At 40.9% G+C, this 14,127-nt stretch overlaps 1 protein-coding gene across 8 annotated transcripts in view; it reads left to right on the top strand.

The window, feature by feature from the left end:
- The first annotated feature begins 2,392 nt into the window (after window positions 1-2,392).
- acap2b (ArfGAP with coiled-coil, ankyrin repeat and PH domains 2b) overlaps window positions 2,393-14,127 on the top strand; it is a 65,450-nt gene continuing 53,715 nt past the window's right edge. For 7 of the 8 annotated variants that reach the window (XR_015520980.1, XM_087302122.1, XM_087302124.1 and 4 more), the window contains exon 1: window positions 2,393-2,806. Coding sequence is in view for 7 of the 8 variants with exons in the window: in XM_087302122.1 (XP_087158248.1) it covers window positions 2,754-2,806 (53 nt within the window). In the remaining variant the exon portion in view is untranslated. 8 annotated transcript variants of the gene reach the window in all.

The raw sequence follows: 14,127 nt of genomic DNA, 5'->3' as shown, positions 1-14,127 counted from the left end.
CAAATTTTTTTTTTTTTTACAAATCGAGCATTTAACATTTAGATGTTTAAAAGACAGCATATATAGGGCTGGGAGCTGTGGTGTAGTCCTAAAAAAGGTAGTGTACTATTACACCCGACCCAAATTTTAAATGAATGTAGGCAAAGAAACGGCGAAAGTCCATGTTTCCTTAATTCATTATTATAATAATAATAATAATTATTATTATTTTATTTTAATTTTACATCAGCTAGTCTACCTGTAATTAACTTGCACAGAAAGAAAAACAAATACTATGTCAATGTAAGTCAATAGTTACCGGTTTCCAGCTTTCTTCAAAATATCTTCTTTTGTTTTCCACAGAAGGAAAAAAGACAAACCGGCTTGGAACAAGTAAAGGTTGAGTAAATGATGGCAGTTTTCATTTTTTGGGAAGATATCCATTCAAAAAGAAAACAATTTAACAAATTTGTTTGTTTTAAACGGAGATGCTAATAATCTAATCCTATCCTATTACTTCACAAACTCTATTGTAGAGAAATCAATAAATAAACCACTTATAAATAACGCATAATATTTAATAGCATACTGAAATTAATACAAAAACTGAATAATCTGCACAGAGGTTTGTATAAAACCATCAGAATGATTTTGGGATAAAAACAAATAATAATAAATGTTTAACCTTTTATTCATAGCTCACGGTGCAAATCTAATTGCACTTGTTTGGTAAAAAAAAAAAAACTTAAACATATCTTTAAAAGTATATCTATTAAATGCATATATAAAACTTATCTCGGCCTACTAAAAGACATAATATTTCTCCACAAACACGTAAATAAATCATATAAACTGATTTATTATGATCGCATATTATTCAATAACATTACTGAGAGTAATATACAAACTGAATAGGCTAACGCAACAACAGTCAGAATTATTAGCCCCCCTGTTTAATTTTTTCCCCAATTTCTGTTTAACAGAGAGCAGATTTCTTCAACATTTATAATCATTTAGCTTTAATAACTCATCTCTATTAACTGATTTATTTTCTCTTTGCCATGATGACAGTAAATAATATTCTTCAAGACACTTCTATACAGCTTAAAGTGACATTCAAAGGCTTCACTAGGGTAATTAGGCAAGTTATTGTATAATGATGGTTTGTTCTGTAGTTTATCAGGAAAATATATAGCTTAAAGGGGCTAATAATATTGACCTTAAAATGATGTTTAAAAAATTAAAAACTGATTTTATTCTAGCCTAAATAAAGCAAATAAGACTTTCTCCAGAAGAAAAAATATTATCAGACATACTGTGAAAATTTCCTTGCTCTGTTAAACATCATTTGGGAAATATTTAACAACAGAAAAAAAAATTGAAAGGGGGGCGAATAATTTTGACTTCAACTATACATAAATAAATGATCAATAGACTACAAATCAGTCATAATCACTAACCTATTAATAAAGTACTCAATTATAGATCAGTGTTTATATTAATGAAATAGGCAAAAAAGTGACGCTGTTATAATTCAGACTTTCTTATAAGAAAAAACACTGAAAAAAGTGTTGCACGCAGAACTGTTGCAAACAATTTATTTGTGTTGAATTTAAACAAACAAATTAAGTTTAATAATGTTCAACTTAATTTTTTTGTTTAAATCCAACACAAATGAATTGTTTACAACCTCTTAACGTAAAAAAATTTAGTAAATCCAAGGAATCATCTTTGAATAATTTTTTTTTCACTGTAGCAATTGTTTCTAGAAGGGATACAGCTGTGGTTGGAAAGTTAACGCAAGTAATTTATATTATTTAGTAAGTATCCTTAACTGTATTGTATTAATGTCTACCCCAACCCTAAACCCACGCTCTTAGTAATATAAAACCAGTCATTACACAGAGAATTATTCCTATTATTTATTAAATTATCCATTAATTGTAGTTCATTAGTGTCTACCCGAGTATGAACGGGTGTTTCCCACCCAGCGATGGGTTGTAGCCGGAAGGGCATCCGCTGTGTAAAACATATGCTGGAAAAGTTGGTGGTTCATTCCGCTGTGGCGACCCCTGATAATAATAGAGGGACTAAGCCGAAAGGAAAATGAATGAATGAATGAACGTCGACCCCGATAATGTAAACAGTAATCATATTATTCATCATATTATTTATTAAATTACTCATTGAATATTTTTGGTGTCTAACACTACAACTAAAGTAATGTTAAAATATTAATGATTTGTAAATTATTAATTATTGTTGTACTGTGTCATATTAATTATGCTATATTGACTTGAATATCCGCAGCTGTATCCCCTCTAGACTTCATCCAATAAAAAGTCCTGCCTTCTATGCGTCAGCGAATCCGATGACGTGAAAAGTTAAAATCGGTTGACAAGCCCCGCCCACCATATGAAGTCCCAGCACGACAGTTTGCGTTCTGCTCAAACATCACATTCCTTTTCCTTCAGGACGAAACTTTTGGCCAGTGATGCAGTCCAGATAGTGAGCGCACTCGGCTTTTGAGACACTGCCCGTCTTGAGTCTCACTCACTCCTCAACTCGCTAATGCTGGAGGAAATACAGCTTTTAATCACATTTCGCGGGCGATCTGACACAAACACACCCCGACTTCATCGCTCATATGTGGAGTTTATTTGGGATTCAGGACTGATCCGAGCTGAACTTTGAGCTGTTTGTGTGTTTTTACTGCTGCTAATGTTAGCCTGCTAGCTCTTAATCTGTGTTTATAAACCTAATCAGGCGAAAAAATGAAGATCACTGTGGATTTCGAGGAATGTCTGAAGGATTCGCCCAGATTTAGGTGAGAACTGTTATTAAACGCATACTCATTTGACATGTATGTGTTTTGTTTGATTGTAAGTGTTAAACTGAGAACGGCTCATTGTTTTTAGTCAGAATTAAAATATAAACAAACAAGACATAACGTTACACTACCTGTCAAACATTTGTATTTTTAAAATGTTTCATAATAAGCTTGCTTATTTATTTATTTGGTAATTTATTTGATAAAACTACAGTATAAAGTGTGAAATGCAATAATAAATGACTGTTTTTTAAAATCAAATGTAGTTAAAATTTAATTAATTGTAGGTTAAAGCAAGAGTAGTTAGTCTTAAATGTCACACAATCCCTCGGAAATCATTATAATCATGGTGATTATTATAATATAATAGTTTAATTTGGTTAAAACAACATAAAGTTAATAATAATAGCTTTTATTTGCAACTTTTGAATAACTTAATGTGGTGCATAATAGTAAATCAATGTTAAATTGAGCTTTTGAATAGTATTGTTTCAGTTTTCCTGACAATAATACTTATATTAATTATAAATGTTTTTTAAATGTTTCTTTTTAGGCAGATCAAGACACTTAATTGTTCAAAAATGCTAAAAAAAGCTATTGCTTTTAATTTTTTTAATATTAAATAATACTAAAAGTCAAATGAATCACATTTTCCACAATAGAAAAAGTTGAGCACTGATAATTGTGTGAATTATTAATGATTTTGTTGCGATAATAGCATATGTCATCATATATCACTGATTCCTGAAGGATCATGTGACGGTGAAGACTGCACTAATGATGAATATGCAAATTCAGCATTAAAGCACGGGAATAAATTAAAATTGAAACCACATTCATTGAGAAAACATATATTTTTAATTGTTATAATAGTTCCAGATTGTGTACGGTGTTTCTGATCAAACGCATGAAGCCTTATTGAGCAGAATTGAGTTTCAAAACGTAAATAAATCATACAAATTCCAAACTTTTAGACCGGTAGTGTGTATATACAGCATAAACACACTGATTTGAACTCGTATAGTTGTATTTTATGCTGTCAGTAAGTTTAATAATTTGTCTTTGTAACTATTTTGGTTTGAGTTCTTGTGTCATGTTAGCTTAAAACATGATAATTATTAAAACATAATTATTTTATAGCTTGTTTTATATATATATATATATATATATATATATATATATATATATATATATATATACTTACATACATATATATAAATAAATATATAATATGTCACTTTTTTTTAAAGCAATTATACATTTCAGCAGTCATAAACATGTTTTGACAGTAATATGCCGGTGTTTTGATGCTTCACAAAAGTTGCAGACGCCTTTACCAATATCAAAATGCTTTTGTAAACAACCAGTTATTCTTTACACCGATTAAAAAAACGGCTACTATAATAAAGAAAATCTTTTCTAAATGTGGAACTAAATACATTGCTTTGCGTTGAAATACATGATGATACACTTGACACATGAAAGTGTAAAGCCTGCAGCTCACAACAAATGTGGAAGGTTATTGCGTGTCGTATTTAACAAACCGTTTACTGCTAATTTGATGTAATTTTGCTCACATGGATAATTGAATATTAATCAGATGATGTCATCACGCTGCTGTGCCGTCAGCCAATCGTTGCATTGCTGATCATGATTTCGAGGATGGATAGATCTGTCCTTCACAACACACGCAGCGATCTCAGATCAGTTCATCCAGACATTCTAATCTGATTCGCGAACTTGTTTGAAGAACCAAATTAGCCAGAGATCAGTTATCAAGATTAACAGATCCAGGATCTGCCAAATCATCTTAGATCATTTAAGCGAGGTACGAAGAACCGACCCCTGCTCTCTACAGAACAAACATGAAAAAGCTTGCTTATGGATGTGACGGATGTCAAATTAGCACTTGTGTGACTTTGCTGAGTCAAATATAATTGCTTGAAAACATCGACAGAGACATTGGAGTATTTTTACACTACTGTACAACACAAGCCGACACAAAAAAACGAGAAAGGGTGTCGCTGTTTTGGTTCAGGTTGACATTTGCATGGAATCGCTGTAATAGCATTAAATGTAAAACTCTCTCTCTCTCTCTCTCTATAGTGAAGTAAGTGTACACATTTTCATCTTCCTGTGATGCAAAGTTTATCTTGCAGGGCAGAAATCCTCATTTCACACATTAGTGCTGCAAACGGGCGGCTTTTTCCTCTGCTGCAATCTCAGTTTTCCATTGTCGGTGTTTAGCTTGGCATTGTGTGAGCGCTAGATAAATATTCGCCGTTGGGTCCAAGTGGAGCGTGTCTGTTTCCATTCAAGTGCTGAGTGCTGGCTTTAAAATCGCCGTTTCTGGAATTTATAGCCACCTCGATTACAGAGGTATCTTGTTTTTAGGACGTCCATTTCAGCAGCTGCTCGCTTCATCTTAGGCTGAATAAACAATATAGCGTCTCAATAAAACACAGAACTTACGAAAGCAAAACAAAATCACTTTATTCAATGGTAAACTCGCTTTGATTTGTTTATGCTGCGCATTACTTTGCTCTGATGTTTGTTTTAGAAATCTCCAGGCAATGCAGGAATAGCTAATGGTGTTTGTTGGGGTTCGAGAAACTAATTTAGTTATTAGACATCTAGTGGCAATGATGGTGGTTTTGCTTAAAATGGTGTCTAAACTAGCTACATAGAGATTAAACGACTCTATCAGTTGTCTGTGTGCGTCTTTTTTTATTTTAGCTGGTTTTGTGTTGGTAGTGAGTGTTTAGCAGGCTGTTTATGCACTCTGGAGTAGGGCCACTTGATTCTGGCAAAAAAAAAAGTTGATCAGGATTTTTTTTTTTTGCTTAAAATCAAGATCACGATTCTTTCTCACGATTCTGTAAATGTAAAGTAAAGGTGAATATGATTAGCCTATTGGCTCGTGGTCCCTTGGTAATGTCTATAGGGACCCCCAAAATGTGCGGGCCCATAGAATCGTCCTAAGAACCCCACCGCCCAGCCCCCCCCCAACACCACAACCAACACCTCTTTGGCCAGTTGGTGTATCTGTGTGGAGTTTGCATGTTCTCACCATGTTGGTGTGGGTTTCCTTCGGGGGCTCCGGTTTTCCCCACTGTCTAAATCAACCCAGGCTCATTCTGGAAGCTTAGCCTTGCGGACGTTTCTGGAGACCGCGAAATTTGTCCAGGGAGGTACGTATTTGTGCAATTTTTGTTTTCGCAAGTCATTTCGAACGCCTCGCGAGTGCCGTTCACACCCATGCTGTTCTCGCGTAAAGCTGATGGAGGCTGCTGTCGAGCGACCGTCTGTCCGACTGACTGAATGATTGACTGGGCAGCCGGCCAATCAGCCGACCCACCCTCCTCCTCCTTCCCTAAACCCAAGCGACGATTCACAAAAGCCGTCCAGAAAAAGAAAAGCCCTCGTCTGATTTTGACCACGTTTTCCGATTTCAACACACTCTCGCCCACACTCTCACTCGTTTGCTTCATTTTTTGGATTCTGTTTTTGTCTTACCTGATTTCTGGAACTGCTCTTTCCCGGACTTGAATCCGGTCATCGCCATCGTCGTGGATGGCTCCCCTCCGGGTCTCCACTTCGCCAATGTTCACGACGAGCTAACCGGACAAACTGGTTGCTGCGGGAAAGCACTCCACACGTAGGTGAGCTATCAGCCGGGGAGCAAGAAGAGGAGCGGCGTCACACCGCCCAGTAGCGTTCACTTGAAACCATACGTACCTCCAGCCACGTAAATCGCAGTCTCCAGAAACATCCGCAGGGCTACGTTTTCAGAATGAGCTTGGGTTGGTTCAAACGCATGCGCTTTAGGGGAATTGATGTACTAAATTGGCTGTAGTGAATGTGTATGGGTGTTTCTCAGTGCTGGCTTGCTGCTGCAAGGGCATCCGCTTCGTAAAACATGCTGGATAAGTTGGCGGTTCATCCGCTGTGGCGACCCCTGATGAATAAAGGGACTAAGAATGAATGAGTTGCTTTGCAACTAATTATACCCAACACTGAAGTTCACAAAGTGCTGATTGTTTTTATTAAAGTTGGCATGGCTTCGTCTCCCAAAATTCCCTCTATGTAATCTCATTACATGCTGTTATTGGTTTTCTAAAAAAGCCGAGGTTTACCTCATTGGGAACTTCCCTCCCCCTCCGTTTCATCCCAGATTGTTTTCCAACAATTGCAGGAAGAGATTTGACAACAGAGGCAGAGCCGAGCGTCAGTTCCTGAGCTGCATTACGCCTCAAATCCACCGCCGTGGGCCTGTCCCAGAGAGGAATTTCTGCTGATCTCACTCTCATGTGTTACAGATATTCCACAGAAATTCCCCATAGCCCGGCAATCCGCCCAGTCAACGCTCATCCTGAGATCTTTCATCATACCTAGTAGAAAGATAGTACCGTTTTCACTTTCAAATCTGAGTCTGTGTGTGTGTGATTGTCCATTGAGTCCAGCTGGATAAACACACCCCCGTCCACTCTTGAGGAACAGGCCTGCTTTTTGTGTGTGTGTGTGTGTGTGTGATGGATATTGAGTAGATTTGTGATGTGGTTTCCTGCTTGTGGGATGTTTAGTCCTCTACTCTGCCTTTTGTTCTCTGATGCTGGCTTCTTTATCCATCACTTATTACGTTATCCCAAACGCTCGATGCCTTCTGCTTTGGTGAGCCATGTGATGCTGTTTATAGTGTGTGCAGGTAAGGTATGCATGCAGGTCAAAGACGAGACGTCCCAGTGTAGTGTTCACGCGAAATTAAACTAGTCAAATGTGCATTAAAGTCATATTAAGTTCTAGGGATCCGCGGTACATTTTAAACGGTTTAATATCGTAATTCCCAGTTAGGTATTTTAAATGTTGGAGTCCTTCAAAATTTGGAAAAACTTCATAACCGAATGATCATGAAATTAATAAAACTCCACCCAGGGCCGGAGCAAGCTGAACTGCCGCTCTAGGCAGAGGACGATCACGCCGCCCTCAACCCCAATGTGTGAAAATGAAAGTGACCGGTTATGAAAATGAAGTGAGGTGTCGCGGACCTCTTTTCTGCCGCCCTATGCACGGATATAACTGATGACGCGCGGGTGCTGAGGGAGGGATGTGTCGTCGACGCTGCTCTCTCTATTCTGCCGCCCTTTGCCCGGAAATAACTGAGGATGCGCGGGTGTCGCGGACCTTTATTCTGCCGCCCTATGCGCGGATATAACTGAGGACGCGCGGGTGCTGAGGGAGGGAGGTGTCGTCGATGCTGCTCTCTCTATTCTGTCGCCTATGCGCGAATATATCTGAGGACGCGGGTGGTAAGGGAGGTGTGACGGACATAACTGAGGGCGGGTGGTAAGGGAGGTGTCGTGGACGCCACCCTCTCTATACTGCCGCCCTAGGTGGCCGCCAGGTCGCCTCTATGGACGCGCCGGCCCTGACTCCACCGCTGCGCTATTGAATAAGGACAATGCTAGAAATGAAGTGGGTGTTATTTTGAAAATATTAGGATTAAGACAACTGATCACCGCCCGTATGTAAGATATAATGTACACAAAACAGCTGAAATTGGTGTGTGTTACTTGCTAGAACTTGTTTCGGTCCTATTAGTGTTGGCCACAGCCATATCACCCTGCAGCCCAAGAGTGGTTACTCACTGAAGCTAAGCAGGGCTGAGCCTGGTCAGTGCCTGGATGGGAGACCACATAGGCTAGGTTGCTGCCGGAAGTGGTGTTAGAGAGGCCAGCAGGGGGCGCTCAACATGTGGTCTGTGTGAGTCCTAATGCCCCAGTATAGTGAAGAGGACAGTAGTCAGTGGGCGCCATCTTTCGGATGAGACGTTAAACCGAGGTCCCGACTCTCTGTGGTCATTACATTTTTTTTCTTCTTCTGTGCGTTTTTTTTGGCTCGTAACTTGTCCCGCAGTTTTCGCCCCAGACCTTTGAAAATAGGGTCAACTCATGCGGTTTCATCGGGAATGGTGTGCTATGACTTTTATAAGGGGTCTGGGTTTTTTTTTGGCCCAGTGACATAACATGGGGACAAACTTTGACACATCATAGCGCCAAGAGTGGGTTTCAAAGAAATATAGGATTCCCAACATCTCGAAAGGGTTGCAGCCTGAAGGCTGATTTATGCTTCTGCGTCAAACGCCGGTGTATGCTACAGCGCTGACACATAGCCCTTCGCCGTGGCCGTCGGCGTCACTGATGTGCACCTCTCAAAAAATTTAACTACACGTCGCAACAACGCGTAGCGTAAGCTCTGTGATTGGTCAGCTTGGAAGCACTGATGAGTCTGGGCGGGACCGAGAGCCGCGCGAATGGCGCGAGCGATTGTTTACAAGTGTGGAGTCCCGTGAAGGAGCTCCGGATGGAAAGTTTTGTTTTGTTTACCTCATAGTTAAAGCTGTTGCACGTCCGCCGGTTCCTGCCTCAAAATGAGCGAGTTTGACTCACTTGTACAACCAGGAAGTGTTCAGAAAAGCAAAACACCAGCGAAGAAACTCGACACAGAGGAAGATTTACACCTCACTGCCCACTAGCGTTTTGGAAGTGTTAATGCAGACCAACAGAGACAGCAGCAGAAGTATAAATGCACAGCTACACGCGTTGCATGCGCTGTGGGTCACGCCGGTCACTTGATGCAGAAGTATAAACCAGGCTTGAGTAAGAACATTCGACACAAGGGGGTAAATGTTGCACCCCTGGGTCTCTAGGACATCCCAAAGTTTCCCATTGACATCCATTAGCCACATTTCCACAGTCGGGCCAGTGCGAGTCAGGGCTTTTATCGAACCGGGCCAATCGCCCGGGAGGATGAGTAGTGAGGCCAAAAATCATGTCACGTTTTCCTTGTCGGGCTAGTGGCTTGCGGCACGTCACGCAAACCCCGCCCCCAGAACGTCCCCCAAATCAAAATAATACAAAAGTATAAATAATTCTCATTAACTTCCTGCCGCAGCTGTATCCCATCTAGCAACAATTAATGTATTGATTATTAATATGGCTGCAGAGTGAACTGAGTTTAGTTTTCAGGTAGTTGATTAGGACTAAGCCAGATGCGTGGTGTGTTGTTAAATGAACAGCTTTCCTCTCTCGCCTCTCGCTCACTCCGACTCTGGATCTGCTCCAGGTTTGAGTCTATGAGGCAATGGCCTGGATTTCATTAGCAGCAGCTCTCTTCACTGCTGTCAGCACTTTCCGAGCAGTCACACTGAGTCAGAGCTGTTTTGGAAAAAAGAAGAGCAGACATTTTGTCAGAAAGATTCAGAATTGCTTTAGATACTACTATACATCAACCAAAGCTTTTTATAGTTACAGGATAACGCACACTACAGGAAGAGGACTGTTGAAAAAAGACCAATGTTTCTGTGGTGGAGATAAGAAAGAACAGAGGTGACGTTTCGTGCAGAAAATATCTCAAATGTTTTCACTTCTTAAAGCAGAGTGGGTGTTTGATGGATGAATGGATTTACAGTGAACTTGAGCATAAACTAAACCGTACTCATCTTACAAAATGTGTATTTATTTATGGGTCATTCCACAGGAATGCTTCTGTCTTTTTGAAGATCATTGTGTTTCACTTCAGAGTACCCGCGGGGTCTCAAAAGCATTGGAAAAAGTCTTAAATTTGATCATCTCAAAGTAAGGCCTGGCGAGGCAGTGGCGCAGTAGGTAGTGCTGTCGCCTCACTGCAAGAAGGTCGCTGGGTTAAACCTCGGCTCAGTTGGCGTTTCTGTGTGGAGTTTGCATGTTCTCCCTGCCTTTGCACGGGTTTCCTCCGGGTGCTCTGGTTTCCCCCACAGTCCAAAGACATGCGGTACAGGTGAATTGGGTAGGCTAAATTGTCTGTAGTTTATGAGTGTGTGTGTGGATGTTTCCCAGAGATGGGTTGCGGCTGGAAGGGCATCCGCTGTGTAAAAACTTGCTGGATAAGTTGGCGGTTCATTCCACTGTGGCGACCCCGGATTAATAAAGGGACTAAGCCGACAAGAAGATGAATGAAATAAAGGCCTTAATAGCCTTAAATTTGGTATACAAAGTCTTGGATTTCATTACAAAGGTCTTAATTAATTAATTTATTTTTGCCTTTCCTAGGATTAAAGTTCATACCATAACAAAATGAACTGTTCCTAATGTAGGCTAATTGAAAAATTCATGCAGCGTAACGTCGAGTGCATCTGGCACTCCACATCATAGTGCGTCGGCGTAGCTTAGGCTACTATGGCGAGGGAGGCGAGCGCGAGTATTTACAACGCTCCAACTACTTAAAAACACAGAAACTGCAAAATTTGACTGCGTGTGTGTTTGCTGGACAGTCTTACCTGACACTTACAGCAAAGCTCCTATTTCACTGTGATTGAGAGAATGAAAGTAAACTCTATCTCTCTCTCTCTCTCTCTCTTACTGTGGCCTATTTGACCTGCTGGTGTGACTTTTCCTCTCCTCTCGGCTGTTACTTCTGGATAGAGGTCTGCATTTGGACCAGACCAGATTTCTTGCGGCACGGAAATACATTTCCGAATAAAGCACGGGAGCGCTTGGTAAATAGCTCCCGAGCGAGCAAGCGCACGCTTGTGTTTGTGTGTTTATGTGTGTGAATGAGGGAGAGCTTAATGCTGTGTTTCGCTTGCTTTGTGCTTTATGTCCATGGCCCCGTTTACACTAGTGCGTTTTAGTTTTAAAACGGCGTTTTATATCAAAAACGATCCGCGTCCACACTAGCGTTTCTGAACATATCTCCGTCCACACTACGCCACCAAAAACGTATATCACGTGACCATTCGCGCACTCTGGACACGCGCGTTCTAGTATAAACAGGAAGCATGTGTCTCGCTCGGCATTTGGTTATTGTTAGTCAACAAACATCGGTTGAACAATGAACGCGATGGCAAAGAAAGCAAGAGAGGTATTTTTGTGGACAGACGATGAAGTCGAGTTACTAAACGTAACAAATGAATAACTACACAATGGTGCCTAAAACAGACAATAGTGCAAACAACGCTGCCATTTCTGTTTCCATGTTGTTGTTTACAGTGAAGGCTGGTCTGCTGTCTTCCGGTAGCGTTAAAGTCATGTGTTATAGTCATGTGATAGGGGCTTGACCAATAAGGGAAGGATACGCAATGACACAAAAGCCCCAATCAGCTAGCGAATCTCAGCAGCCCCGCCTCCGTTTTCAGATGACTCCGTTTTCCCTCATCCACACTGAGACGCAGCAGCACTTCAGAATGAAAACAGCCTCTCCAGCGTTTCCAAAATGCTCCGTTTTCGGCGCTTAAACTCTGGCGTAGTGTGGACGGATGACGTAACCGTAGCAAAACTTATGCGTTTTAAAACAAAAACGCATTAGTGTATACAGGGCCTATGTGTGTGTGTGTTTATACGGACAGCTTGTTACAGGTGTGTGTGTGTGTTTATACACTTTTACATAATTATTATCTAGGGTTCAAAAAAAATTTTCCCTCATACTTTTGTGGGAATGGGTACGAAGTTGTCATTGAATTTCATTTGAAATGGTATTAAAAAGTTCTTAAGAAGCCTTGAATTTCATTTGGAGGATCCCGGCGGTACCCTGCACTTGGTGATTTATTTGTGTCACTATTTTATTTGCAGCACGCAGCACCTCCGCTATCCATTAGAGTTTGCTTTTAGGAATGTTTTCCTCCGAGGAATGTTTTTCTCATGCTTTTTCTGGTATTTAAATGTCTTTGGATTGACTGAAACAGCTCAGCAATGAAGTCACATGTAATGTGATCAGTAAAAGCAGCCGTTGAGGGCAGTGAAACTGCACAGATTCTGTCTTTCCTTCACTGTTTTGCTGCGGTGACAAAACGATGTGTCATTTTTGCATTAAAAGTCCCGGCTATTATCAGCAGAATCACACTTCTTCCTTTCATATTCAACCCAATAAATCACTAGAATTTAGTAGCATTATATGTTTACTATTTTTTAGTCAGTGTTTATTGTACACAATTTTTTCACAGTATTTCCTATAATATGTTTTCTTCTGGAGAAAGTCTTATTTGTTTTATTTCGCCTTATTTTTTAAAACCGTTTTAAGGTCAATAGTATTAGCCCCCTTAAGCCTGGTTTATACTTCTGCGTCAAGTGACCTGCGCGCGGTCTCTGTTGGCCTGCATTAACACTTCCGAAACGCTAGTTGGCAGTGAGGTGTAAATCTTCCTCTGTGTCGAGTTTCTTCGCTGCTGTTTTGCTTTTCCTGAACACTTCCTGGATGTACAAGTGACTCTAACTCGCTCATTTTGAGGCAGGAACCGGCGGACGTGCAACAACTTTAACTAGGAGGTAAACACAAAGCAAAACTTTCCATCAGGAGCTCCTTCACAGGACTCCACACTTGTAAACAATCGCTTCATCAGGCTCACACCATTCACGCGGCTCTCGGTCCCGCCCAGACTCGTCAGCGTTACCAAGCTGACCAATCACAGAGCTTGCGCTACGCATTGTTGCAACGTGTAGTTAAATTTTTTGAGAGGTGCACGTCAGCGACGCAGATGGCCATGGCGAAGGGCTATGCGTCAGTGCCGTAGCATACGCCGGCGTTTGACGCAGAAGTATAAATCAGCCTTAACTCCAATATTGATTCAGGAGTTTAGCAAGTTTTGATTCAGCATTTGTTTTACTGCTGTCACTCCACGTGACCCCGTTTGGGCTGCTTATCAGCATTATGGGAATTATCAGTTTGACAGTTCTTTGCTTGGATGAGCATTTGTTTAGTCTTGTGCCTTACACAGAATATAAAAACGCATATAAACACAACCCAGGCTCATCCTGAAAACGTAGTCCAGCGGACATTTCTGGAGCCCGCGAAATACGTCCCGGGAGGTACGTATTTGTGCAGTTTTTGTTTTCGCGAATGCGCGAGAGGCCTCTGTGTGCGCTTTTTCGTATCTCGAACGTCTCTCGCGAGTGCGGTTCGCGCCCGTGCTGTTCTTGTGTCAACCCACCAGAGGCCGCTGTCTGACTGACCGAATGATTGACTGCGCAACCGGCCAATCGGCTGACCCACCCTCCTCCTTCCCAGAACCCAACCAGTTTTACCGATTCGCCCGCCCGCTCACTTCCCTTTAACCCGAGCAACAAGTTAGAAAAGCCGTCTAAAAAAAGAAAAACCCTCGTCTGTTTTTTTTTTTTTTTTTTTTAACCACATTTTTGGATTTCACCACGTTCTCACCCTGTTATGAACTCGTTCACTTTATTTTTTGGATTCTGTTTTTGTCTTATATGGTTTCTGGAACCGCTCTTCCCCAGACTCGAACCCGGACGCCTTTGTCAACTCCTCTCTGCATCTGAAGCGCGAAAGGA

Source organism: Danio rerio, chromosome 22 (assembly GCF_052040795.2).
Source record: "Danio rerio strain M-AB ecotype USA chromosome 22, GRCz13ab, whole genome shotgun sequence".
Taxonomy (NCBI): domain Eukaryota; kingdom Metazoa; phylum Chordata; class Actinopteri; order Cypriniformes; family Danionidae; genus Danio; species Danio rerio.
This window is presented reverse-complemented; position numbering and strand designations above follow the sequence as displayed.